This window comes from Heloderma suspectum, chromosome 5 (assembly GCF_057233095.1).
Source record: "Heloderma suspectum isolate Gila_16-S chromosome 5, 16-S_ref, whole genome shotgun sequence".
NCBI classification, from domain to species: Eukaryota; Metazoa; Chordata; class Lepidosauria; order Squamata; family Helodermatidae; genus Heloderma; species Heloderma suspectum.
This window is the reverse complement of record NC_139462.1, coordinates 38292582-38304640: the sequence shown is the minus strand read 5'-3', so window position 1 is coordinate 38304640 and position 12059 is coordinate 38292582. Positions and strand designations below refer to the sequence as shown.

At 43.2% G+C, this 12059-nt stretch overlaps 1 protein-coding gene across 1 annotated transcript in view; it reads left to right on the top strand.

Annotated features, from left to right (window-relative positions):
• LOC146343794 (uncharacterized) overlaps positions 1 to 12059 on the top strand; it is a 116146-nt gene that overhangs the window by 53907 nt on the left and 50180 nt on the right. Inside the window, exons 12-13 of the mRNA XM_084859753.1 lie at positions 7307 to 7369; positions 11941 to 12009. Coding sequence (XP_084715879.1) covers positions 7307 to 7369; positions 11941 to 12009 — 132 coding nt within the window. The remainder of the gene's footprint in view (positions 1 to 7306; positions 7370 to 11940; positions 12010 to 12059) is intronic.

The window sequence follows — 12059 nt, the reverse complement described above, 5'->3', positions numbered from 1 at the left end:
ATTTTGTGTCATCTGCAAATTTGATCAGCATTCCCTGCACCTCCTCATCCAACTCATTAATAAAAGTGTTGAAGAGCACTGGGCCCAGGACTGAGCCCTGCGGTACCCCGCTCGTTACCTCTCCCCAGCTTGAGAAGATCCCATTGATAAGCACTCTTTGAGTCCGATTCTGTAGCCAACCGTGGATCCACCTGATAGTTATTTCGTCTAACCCACTTTTAGCTAGTTCAGGATAATCAGGATATCATGGGGCACTTTGTCAAAAGCTTTGCTGAAGTCGAGGTATATTATGTCCACAGCATTCCCACAGTCCACAAGGGAGGTTACCTGATCAAAAAATGAGATCAGATTCGTCTGGCAGGATTTGTTCTGGACAAATCCATGTTGGCTTCGAGTAATCACTGCATTGTTTTCAAGGTGCTTACAGATTGATTGCTTGATCATCTTCTCCAGAATTTTCCCAGGGACTGATGTCAGACTGACTGGTCAGTAGTTCCCAGGCTCCTCCTTTTTACCCTTATAGAAGATAGGGACAACATTAGCTATCCTCCAATCATCTGGCACTTCCCCCGTCCTCCATGATTTCTCAAAGAGAATAGACAGTGGTTCTGAGAGTTCTTCTGCCACTTCCTTTATTACTCTAGGGTGCAGTTCATCTGGCCCTGGAGATTTGAACTCATTCAGAGTAATGAGGTGTTCCTTGACCATATGCCTGTCGATCTCAAGCTGCAATCCTGCCCCTTCAGCCTGTACTTCGCCTTTGCCAGGGGGCTCATAGACCCTCTTTTGGGAGAAGACTGAGCCAAAGTAGGAATTGAGGACTTCTGCCTTTTCTTTGTCATCTGTTATCATTTTGCCATCCTTATTTAATAGCTCAACCACCATTTCTTTCCTCTGTCTTTTACTATGCACATAGCTGAAGAAAGCCTTTTTGTTGTTTTTAGCATCCGTCGCTAACCTCCACTCGTTCTCAGCTTTAGCCTTCCTGATGCCATCCCTGCCATTCTGTGCTACCTGCCTGTACTCTTCCTTTGTAGCTTGGTCTTCCTTCTACTTCCTGTATCTGTCCTTTTTTTTGTTTTCAGGTCATCTCTAAGCTTTTTGTGAAGCCACATTGGCTTCTCCTGTTGTCTTCTGCTTTTTTTTCTCATTGGAATTGTTTGTAATTGTGCCTTGAGAATTTCCTTTTTTAAAAACTCCCACCCATCTTGGACTCCTTTTCTCATTAGAGTCGCTTGCCATGGGACCTTACTGATAATTGTTCTGAGTTTATTAAAATCAGCTTTCCTAAAATCCAGGGTATGTGTTTGGCTACACTCGGCTTTTGCTTCCTTTAGAACCAAGAACTCAAGTATAATATGGTCACTTTCCCCAAGAGTTCCCGTAACTGCTACTTTATCCACTAAGTCATCTCTGTTGGTTAGGATCAAGTCAAGGATAGCCCATCCTCTATTTACTTCCTCTACTTTCTGTAGGAGGAAATTATCAGCAACACAAGTCAGGAACCTCTTGGAGCGGCCATGTTTTGCAGAATTTGTCTCCCAATAAATATCAGGGAGGTTGAAGTCCCCCATTACCACTACATCATGCTTTCCTGAAACCTTGGCAATTTGCTTTTCAAAAGTTTCATCCTTGTCTTCTTCTTGATTGAGTGGCTGGTAGTAGACTCGGACCACCAGGTTCCTTTTATTCTTTGCTCCATTTATTTTTACCCAGATGCTCTCGCTGGGGCTACCAAGCTCATCCTCCTGTATTTCTGTGCAGAGGTGTATATTTTTAACATATAGTGCACCTCCACCTCCTTTTCTGTTCCTCCTGTTCTTTTTGAACAAGTTATATCTTTCTATTGCTGTATTCCAGTCATGGGAGTCATCCCACCAAGTCTCAGTTACACCTATCAAGTTATAGTTTCCCTCCTGTATTAAGAGTTCAGGTTCATTCTGTTTGTTTCCCATACTCTGGGCATTAGTGTATAGACATCAAAGACCATGTTCTTTATAGTCTGGCTTTCTTCCTACATGTTTCTGAAGACTGTTATTAGGTGCTATTAGAGCTGTTCTCTCCATTGTGGTGCATGAGTCTTCATCCATTGTTACCCCCAACTTTACGTCTCCAACTTTACGCAGTTCTTTGGTCCTGTGTTTCTTCCTTTCTTCAATATCCATCTATTCACTTTCAGTTTTTTTCTTCATTCAAGCCCCACTGTTTTGGGGGGAAATGCAAAACTATTCTAAACTCTGCTAACCTCCACTTGCAATGCCACCTGTCTCTCTATTCTTCCAGGACATACACACACCAAGAATCCTGTCTTGTCTAAGTAGATTCATACCCATATTCTGTGAAGATTTTACCTACCATTTCATGATTTACAGATGAATGTGTAAACTGACCATTAAAAACCAAGGTAATGTGAAGTGACAGCTTTTATTTGAGATGTGTGTACAATTCATTCATCCACATGTGGAAAGTATCACTTGTTGATGAGTCATCAAGTGATCATAATGAATCTGTGAGCTTGATTTTCACCAGTTTGATGGTGGGGAATTTTCTTCTTTGCTTGTTGTGTAATAGCGCATCTCAGCAAAAATTTCCCTAGCAGTTACTGTGCTTATTTGTAAGTTGTCACATTGATAGTGGTGCAGCTAGGTAAGTTTAGACATGGACTTAATGGTCTTATGGGGGTGGGGGGCTTCAGATGTTTATGTGTATTACTTAAGTTGTGAAGCACACAACTTACATTTCTCTTCTCTGCTCCCACCTGACTCCATCACCATTCCCTACTTTACAATTATTTCTACTTTCCTGATGTGTTAGAGCAAAAAATCAACAAAACCAACCTTGTTTGCCAACCATAATAAAAAAAGAAATACCATGTGCAGATTCACATTTTACACTAACTTCAATAATTTTAAATCATACTTAAATCATCATGACTACAGGAATAAAATGGAGTTGGCTTCTGTTGCCCTGATGCTACAAACATTTACTTGGGAATAAGCTAGGGATGGCAGAGAATTCCGCCACGGATTTCAGTGAGGCCAAATGCACTGGCATTCGGCCCCCCAAAACCCGTGGCAGAACGGCCTCTCACCCCCTGCCACCCCGCAGAATCCCCCCGGGACGAAAGCTTACCTGGGGCGGATGTTCCGGCAGCGGCGGCAGCAGCAGCTGGTCTCTAGGCCGGCTGCTGCGGAGTCAAATGGCAGCCACCACACCATTTGTGTAGCTGCCTTTGCCGTGATAGGCTACGTAAATACTTACGTAGCCTATCACAGCAAGCAAAAACAAAACAAAAACGCGTACACAAATGGCAGCGGCTATGGCGGCCACCATTTGCGTTCCCTTTTTTTCGCTGTTTTAGCCTATGTAAATATTTACATATGCTATTATGGCGAAAAAAGGGGAATGCAAATAGCATAGTGGGCGCTATTTGCGTTCCCCTTTTTTTTCGCCGTAATAGCTTACGTAAATATTTACATAGGGTAAAACAGCGAAAAAAAGGGAACACAAATGGGGGCCGCCGTAGCCGCCGCCATTTGCGTACGCGTGTTTTTTTTTCTGGAAGGCTGCCCAGCAGCCGGATGTCCGGCTGTGGGCAGCCCCAGCCGGCGGCTCTGCGTAATCTCCACAGAGCAGAGCCGGCCGGATCAGGATTTCGAGGGGAGATGTGGAGCGCCTCCCCCCCACCGTGAATCACCCCGTCAAAAAGGTAAGTGACTTTCGTACATCCCTAGAATAAGCACCTTTTTCCTGTAGTGCTTATATAAAGGATGATATTTATTTAAATTAGAAATAATAGAAAGATCATCTGTAACCATGCACATGCCAACTGCCCTATGTATAAGATGCTCTTTAAAAATGATAAGAAAGGATGCTATGGTGAACAGGGGCAGTCCTGGTGGGTTCTGGCATGGCCATACCAACTGAGTTGCTGACCCTGGACCTATTTGCTCCTGCCCCATCACTGCCACTCTCTAGGTGGTCATGCAGCAGGTGGGGCTGGACCTCATCCCCAAGTTGAGTGTTACCTGCATCACTGCTTGCCAAAACAGAAAATAATATAGATGTACAAAAGAGACAAAGAAGCAAAGCAACCTAACACCTATAATTAAGGCTGCAGTCCTAAAGACACTTACTAGGGAGCAAGCCCCACTGAACACAGTGAGACTTATTTCTGAATAACCATGTATATTATTGCTCCTTAGGTAAAAAAACCCACCATGCATTGTTTGGATGTTTCTTTTTCATCCTCTTTGCCAAGGTACCTTAAAAATACAGCTTCATATAGCTTTTCTACATGAAGCTTTTAACCTTCACCGTTACCTAGGCTCCTGCTTCCGGATTCTTTGCAGGATTAAGCTCGGCTCCTTTACTCGGTTCCCCCCCCCCCCCGGTTTGTTTTTCTCTGCCTTTCTATATATTCCATTATACAAGCACTAGGTGGCACTGTGGAATTGCACAATTACATGAGATTTCTATGGTGGCATAGAGGCCATTCAGAAAAAATACCACACTTTCGTCATTAGGGGGAAAAAACTGTCAGGGTGGACACTGAGCCCATAGAATCCCAGAGTAGTTCTGATTCTGAGGAAGAGGAGTCGCTCCTGGGAGAGGAGCACGCTCCTCTTTCCCAGGGCCAACAGCGGAGATTCCTCCCACCAGCATTCCTAGCTTGGATAGCAGTCCTGGGAGTGACAGAGCGCGGGAAGCAGACTTGATGGACGTGCGACGCCGACGCAGAGAGCAGTGCCAAATGGAGGGCTCAGAAAGGAGGCGTAGTGCCCGGTTGGCGCGCAAACAACGGCTGCACCCAGAGGATCCAAGGGAAAAGGGGAGGGACTCTCCCTAGTCCTTAAGTTCAGGGGTCTGCCAGTAATTCCCTTTCAAACGGGGACCAACTTTTCCAACGTAGGGCATAGGTACTCTGCTGCTCATATCTAGTTGCTAACAGTAGAGTTGTTAAGTTGTAAAAGAGGAATAAAGCTTTGAAAAGAATCCATTTGTCTGTGTCTGGACTTGGCTACTGGATTAGACTGAGAGAGGCCTCCAAGGAGCCCTTGACAAAAACAATAATGGTTGCAAAGAGTGGGAAAGCCTCTGGATGATGATGATGTCATGTAAAGGACCCGCAAACTACCATGAGTGAGCAATCACAAGTGCACAAGAAAAGCCTTGTGTAGAAAAGCTCCATGTCCTTCAATCTGAGTGCAACCAATTAGAATCCCTCCCATCAATTAATAAGGTTGATCAGTCTACCAGTTCATTAGATTAAATATTAAACCCATAGTTTTCACATTACTGGACTCATACAACTATTTTCAGAAGTCATCCTATGAACACGAAATACTTCATCAGAATTGGCCCCTGTAAAAGAAATAATTAGAGGCAGAAGAATTGCTTACCTAATACATTTACTTGCAAGTGGGAGGAAACAACATACAAATATAAGCAGGGAATGGTAGAAGCCTTGGCTTTACCTGGCCTTCTGTCAGGATGGAACCCAGGCTCCCTAGTTTTGTTTCAGATTCTGAGTCAGATTCAGAGGCACAGCTAGAAGAAGCCCAGTCGAGACAGAGAATGGGGGAGGAAATTCCCCAAGACTCTCCAGGACTCAAGGATAAACCTTCCCAGGAGCTTATCGAACAGGAGGACCAGATTCAGAGACTATCTTCCCCCTCCTCCCCTGTGGTAACTCAGTCTTTGTCAGAGGGCAAGGGAGCACCAGAATTGACAGATCCCAGAGTCCGCCACAGGGTTACACAGGAGGGGTTGAGGGGAGGTGGGAGGTGGTCCACCTGCTTGCCCGCACATCAAAAGTTGGGTCAGAAGAATCCTCCCTGCAGGAGGAGCCCAGTAAAAGCCTGTCAGCCACAGCGAGAAACCGTTCATTTAGTAGATAGGCAACTGCCTTGCTTTGTTTAGCTAATTAGGTTTAGGGGACAGCTCTTAGCTTTCACAGGTGTGATGCTACAGTTGTGAAGACATGTTTTAACTAAATAAAGAGTTTGTGGATTGCACAGCAAGTCTCTGCTGCCTCACCCTGACACCTTCGTATCGAACAGAGGTTCTTTGCAAAAAGGAACTGAAGGTTCCTTCTCACCTGAGACCAGAGTTCCTCAAGAATCACCTCCCCCTATGAGCCTGAGATCTCTGTTCCAGGTCTGCAACCATTCTCTCTGTCTCCCTGCCCTTGGATATACAGCAGCAGCACCCCACCCCACCCTCTAAGGGAGGTACTCCTGGCCTATTGGTACTCGATTTGTCAATACATAACAAAAATAATTTTATTTCAGCAAGCTTTTCTGTGATGTTGCTTTTAATAAAGCATGTATCCTACATTACCTCAGCTGTAGTGGAGTCGACCACTAATGCAACAAACGGTTCCAGGCACAACCAGAAATGAGCAGCAACATTCCTTTCCGGAACAGATCAGTGGAACTCACAGAAGAAGCTCTACTGACCTGTCCCATCCTGGAAATGAGTGTTTCTGCTCATTGTCATGGTTATTTTAGGAACTGCTAGTTCCTGTTGCAGTAGCGGTAGGTTTTGCTTGCACAAGAGAACTAGTGGAGGCAAAGCAGAAGTATAGGATGCTGCCCAGGGAATTGATTGCTATGGCTGCTTTTTAGCTGTGTTTTGTATTGGTTTTTAGACTATTTAATTATGGTTTTATTGTTTGCTGTTTTTATTATTTGTAAACCACCTTGATTCTGTCTATAGGAGGGGAGAGCTAGTTAATTATTTGGGTGACCTGTGGGGTGATGCATTTGTATATTCTTTTTTTGTTTCAGTTAGCTTATACATTTATTGCCACAACTGATTAAAGAGAAGCCTTGTGTTTGAATCTGATTCTGATACAACATCTACATACTAATGTCAAAACCATTTTTTAATACTGAAACTAATTTTGTTTTGTAATTAAAATGGCACAAATGTTGACTTTTTTGTAATTTGTGAATGACATGTAACCAGAACCACTTAATTCACCTTTTACACTGAATCCATCATGGTATTAGTCTTGCCTTTGTAGATTTTTTTTTTTTCATAAACTGTAACATAATCCAGGATGCATAACATGCATTAATTTAATGAAAAACAAGATGTAACAGATTCCAGTTCATTTGCTTTTCTTGAACTCAATGAAGCTTTTCTTCGAGAATTCTATGCTGATGGAAATCAAACTTGATTAATTGTAGCTGTCTGTAGCCGTTGGTGACTAGGGAAAATATAATTAGAAGTAAAGTTACTTTTACTGCAATTGTTCACAGTTAAATTAACAAAGATCTAATGTGTTCATTTTTCAAAGGGTGAACCAGGTTTCATAGGTCCACAGGGAGAACCTGGATTACCAGGTTTGCCAGGAACAAAGGTATGCTTTACATTTTTTCCTTATTGCATGCAGTTTACTTCATAACAGATTAATTCAAAACCTAATCCTTCGCCTAGACCAAAACACATTCACCCACCCAACCGTTAAAGTCAAACTGAAGTTATATGTAAGTAGGGAATCTTCACCAGAATGAGAGAATTATCAAAATACAACCTATTTTAAAATGTCAAGTTATTTGAAAAGTGTAGAAACCCGCAATTCATTATGTTCATACATCTCAAGTTTTTCCTTTGTAATGAAATAAAATCATTTATGATTTAGGGCTAATTTATGTGGCCCTTATGCCAGCTTTCTCAGCATATCTCTTCAGTTTGCCAGTTACAGTTTAGGGCAGTAATGTCCAAGAAAATCATATTTTTTTCCTTTACTTTGTGTCTGTTCTCTGATGATGGAAAGAACACATTTAACTGCACACCAGAAGAAGAAGGTGTTTCTTGTTTCAAAATTTATAATAGCAACTGCAGGGGCACCAATGAAAACTTCACTCCCAGGACAAATTGCAGCTTCAGGGGAGCAACATTTGTTTGAACCATGTTGGGAGATGATTAAATTTGCCCTCCCCGCCCCCTGTGATCCCACTGGTCCTTGGGCTCCCCTATGGCTGTTACGTGCATTTTTTTAAAGCATGCATGCAATTAACAGCATATCTAGTTTTTCCCTAAGATCCATGCACTATTATTAGAAACATAACCTACTTAAGATCTTAGCAAAACTGATTCAAGAAGTGATCCAAGAACCAGTTTAGTCCAGTTAATGAATGATAGACTTGAATCTGGAAATCCTACATTCAATGTTCCATTCAGTTATAAACTTTCAGGATGGTCATAGGCCTCTGGCTGAAATTAGTGTGGGAAGTTTAAGACCCGGTTTGCACGATCTGACAGCCTACACTGGGTCATTTAAGCCATGGTGAACTGTGGCATGTGCTGGTGCGTGCCAGCCAGCATTTTGCATATTTGACCCCTGACTGGGGGTTGTTGTGTCATCAACCCTCATATAATCCTACAACAGACGGTGGCCAGGTTCACATGACACGACAACCCCGGTCCAAAATGCTGGCTAGTATGTGCCATGGCTCACCATGCCTTAAACAACCCATGGTGGGCTGTCTGATTGTGTGAACTAGTCCTAAATTTCAATCTTTTGGAGGTTATTTAACCCTATGTGCACAGTGGGTAGCAATGAGAACCAAGAAACAGTCAAGTGCTTTCAACTGAATGAAGAGCCAGTGGATGAAGTATAGTCTGGGTTTGGACAATCACGGGGGGGAAAGAAGCCATTGTGGCTTCTCCCCCCACTGCTGCATGTGCTGTGTATGCACCCGTTGTTTACATAACCACCAGTGCTGCAGAGCAGGTTGGTGTGTCATGCAAACCCGGTGTGGTGGGGGTGGCTTCTTTACCACTCCACAACCCACAACGTGCAGTACGAAGCTACCCCTGCCGCGCCATGCACCAGGTTCGCATGACATGCCAACCCATGCTGCAGCATGGGTAATTATGTAAACAACAGGCATGCGCACAGCACACACATGGGCAGCGTGAGAAGCCACGATGACTTCTTTTCCCCCTGCAGTTGTCTGAATACCCCCATAGTATGTTTTACACAAGCATTGCACTTGCCCACTGAACTAAAGTGGTTTGCCATATATCAGGGCACAACAAACCCATTCTAAAGATCCAGCCTTGCCACTCAGCAGCTCCAGAAGGTGGCATAGCAGGATCAATTGTATTTTAAAACAAACTGCTTGACTTGAAGATGGAGTGGAACCCAACCCACTGGTTTTTTTGTCAAAGCCACCAGCTTCGTACAGGTTAATACTGCCTTCGTGGTCAAAGAAAGGGGTAAGGAACACAGTCTAAGGTTCACCATTCCTGAAGCTTCTTCCCAGTGAACAATCACTTTTCAGAGATTGGCAGGATGTCTTTCCCACATTACAGTCAAATGTTACCAGTTTCCACCATTCTATATCTAAAGATATGGAACATGCAGACTTTATTAATGAGTTGGAAAGAAACTAACCCTTAGCAGGGGTGCAGAACCTCTTTCAGCCTGGGGTCCAAATTCCATTTCGGAGAAGCTTTCAAGAGCCACATTCCAGTGGTGGGCAGGGCCAAAATACCAAAACTACCAGCCTCTTTTAGCGTAAAGCTCTTATTGTCAGAAACAAAGCATTTCAACCACAGAATGGGAGAAAAAATGCACAAAGCTGGGAAATCACCAAATGATCGGTGGTTGGGGGAAAGGGGTTGGGTCCAGGAGAAGGGGGTATAGTCTTCTGGGGAACCCCAGAGGGCTGGATTTGACCTCAGAGCCTGAGGTTCTGCACCTCTGCCTTACATAGCTATGCAGAATAATAAGCTTTGGGTCAAAATGTGGTCCTAAACTTCACAAAAAAGCTAAAAGTTCCCCTTTAGTGGCATTGATTGCCACAACTCAGAAGCAAGATGCATCAGAGAGAGATTGCATTCCACCTCTTTAAAAGTGGTGGTGAGGATGCTGGGGTGAAGACTCCCACCTGCTGCTACTTGGGACCTGTGAGACCCTTTTCTAATCTTGTTTAGCTTAGAAAAGAGGCAAGTAAGGGGAGACATGATAGAGGTGTACAAAATTATGCATGGTGTTGAGAAAGTGGATAGGGGGACATTTTTCTCTCTCATAATACTAGAACTTGGGGTCATTCCATGAAGCTGGTTGATGGGAGATTCAGGACAGATAAAAGGAGGTACTTTTTCACACAGCACATAGTTAAATATTGGAAATCACTTCCACAAGATGTAGTGATGGCCACCACTTTGGATGGCTTTAAAAAGGGGTTGGACAAATTCCTGGAGAAGAAGGCTATCAATGGCTACTAGTCCTGATGGTTCTATGCTGCCTCCAGTATCAGAGGCCTATGTGCACCAGTTGCTGGGGAACATGGGCAGGAAGGTGCTGTTGCACTCATGTCCTGTTTGTGGGTTTTCTGCAGGCAGCTGCTTGGCCACTGTGTGAACAGAATGCTGGACTAGATGGACCTTGGTCTGATCTAGCACAACTCTTCTTATGTTCTTTAAAATATTTTGAAGCATACCCAGGTTCCTTAGAGGGAAGACTCTATATTTACCAAGCACTTCTACAAATCACTATAAAGAACCTTTCTCACCTTCCAAACTATTGGAAATAGCTATGCAGTTCTGGAAAGCTGTAAAAGGCCACTGATCAGTGATGCTTTTTCCAGCCTCCTCCCCCTCGAACACTCCATAATTTTTCACACATTTAACACTTAGCTCCTTGGGATTTATTTATTTATTTCATTTCTATACCAGCCAATAGCCAAAGCTCTCTGGGCAGTTCACAAAAATTAAAACCAACAAGCACACAGTAAAACAATATAAAATATAAAAACATTAAAACCACAACAATACAACCCAAATAAAACCAGAATAAAACCTAGCAGCAATGCAGAGATTTATAATACAGATTTAAAACAGCAAAGCTAAAAGTCTAGAAAGCTAAAATGCTAAAATACCTGGGAAAATAAAAGGGTCTTCACCTGGCCCCAGAAGGAATACAATGTAGGTGCCAGGTGAACCTCACAAGGGAGCTCATTCCACAGCCAGGGTGCCACAGCAGAAAAGGCCCTCCTCCAAGTAGCCACCCACCCCACTTCCTCTGGCAGGGGCTCACGGAGGAGGGCCACTGAGGATGACGTTAAGGTCCAGGCAGGCTCATATGTCCTCTTGTACTCGATAGCACATTGATGGTGCTATATAATAATGAATAATGCTAAGAACTTTATTTGTTATAAGCATGTTCTTAATTGTACAGCCTGCACTTTCCAACATTCTTCCCTTTATTGAGAGTGTCGGAAGCTTCTAAACTTCCAGATTCCTTTAATGGTCAGAAATGCATTTTGGAAAATTAAGGATCAATCCCACTGTTAAGCTGTTACTTCCAAATTTAACTAAACTTTTAGTAGGTGTGGTAATGTAACTTTTTGCTTAGGTGTCCAGCTGCTTACCTCAAAAACAGGATGAACAATCGAAAGCATAAGACTCTGATGATTGTTCAGAACAGTGGAGCTAATAAAATGAAATGATTATGGCACTTTAAAAATGGGTAGCTTCAGTGGAGACTGGTGACTCCAGTTTCGAAGGGGTGGTGATTCCATTCTGAACCCATTTTGTGGATAGGATGCAGCACCTTGGGTAGTACCTTTAGACTGGTGGCTAGTTCTAACTAAAACTAAGAATGGAATCACCACCCCTCCGAAACTTGAGCCACCAGCCTCCACTGTCACTCTTCTCTTTTTCTGTGCTTTGTATTCATATGTAGCCCATTGCGTTTATGGTAGTTTAATACTGACAAATCAGATGAAGTATCAGAAAGCATCCAGTTCTGGAACATAATTATTTGTCTGGAGCAAAGTTTGCTACTGTATTATGCTGATCACTTGTCACTTTGAAATATGCTCTGATGTTGATTCTCTTTATTTTTTCTAAAACAGCTTGTTATCATACCAGGCATTTGGTAAAGTTTCTCTGTGTATGTCTTGTGATTTTTGACAGGGTGAAAGGGGAGAAGCAGGGCCTCCTGGGAAAGGTGAACGAGGTGAGCCTGGAGCTCCAGGGCCAAAGGTCAGTTTGGTTTAATTTTAAAAATATTTGGTGGGCTTTTTGGAGCTTTG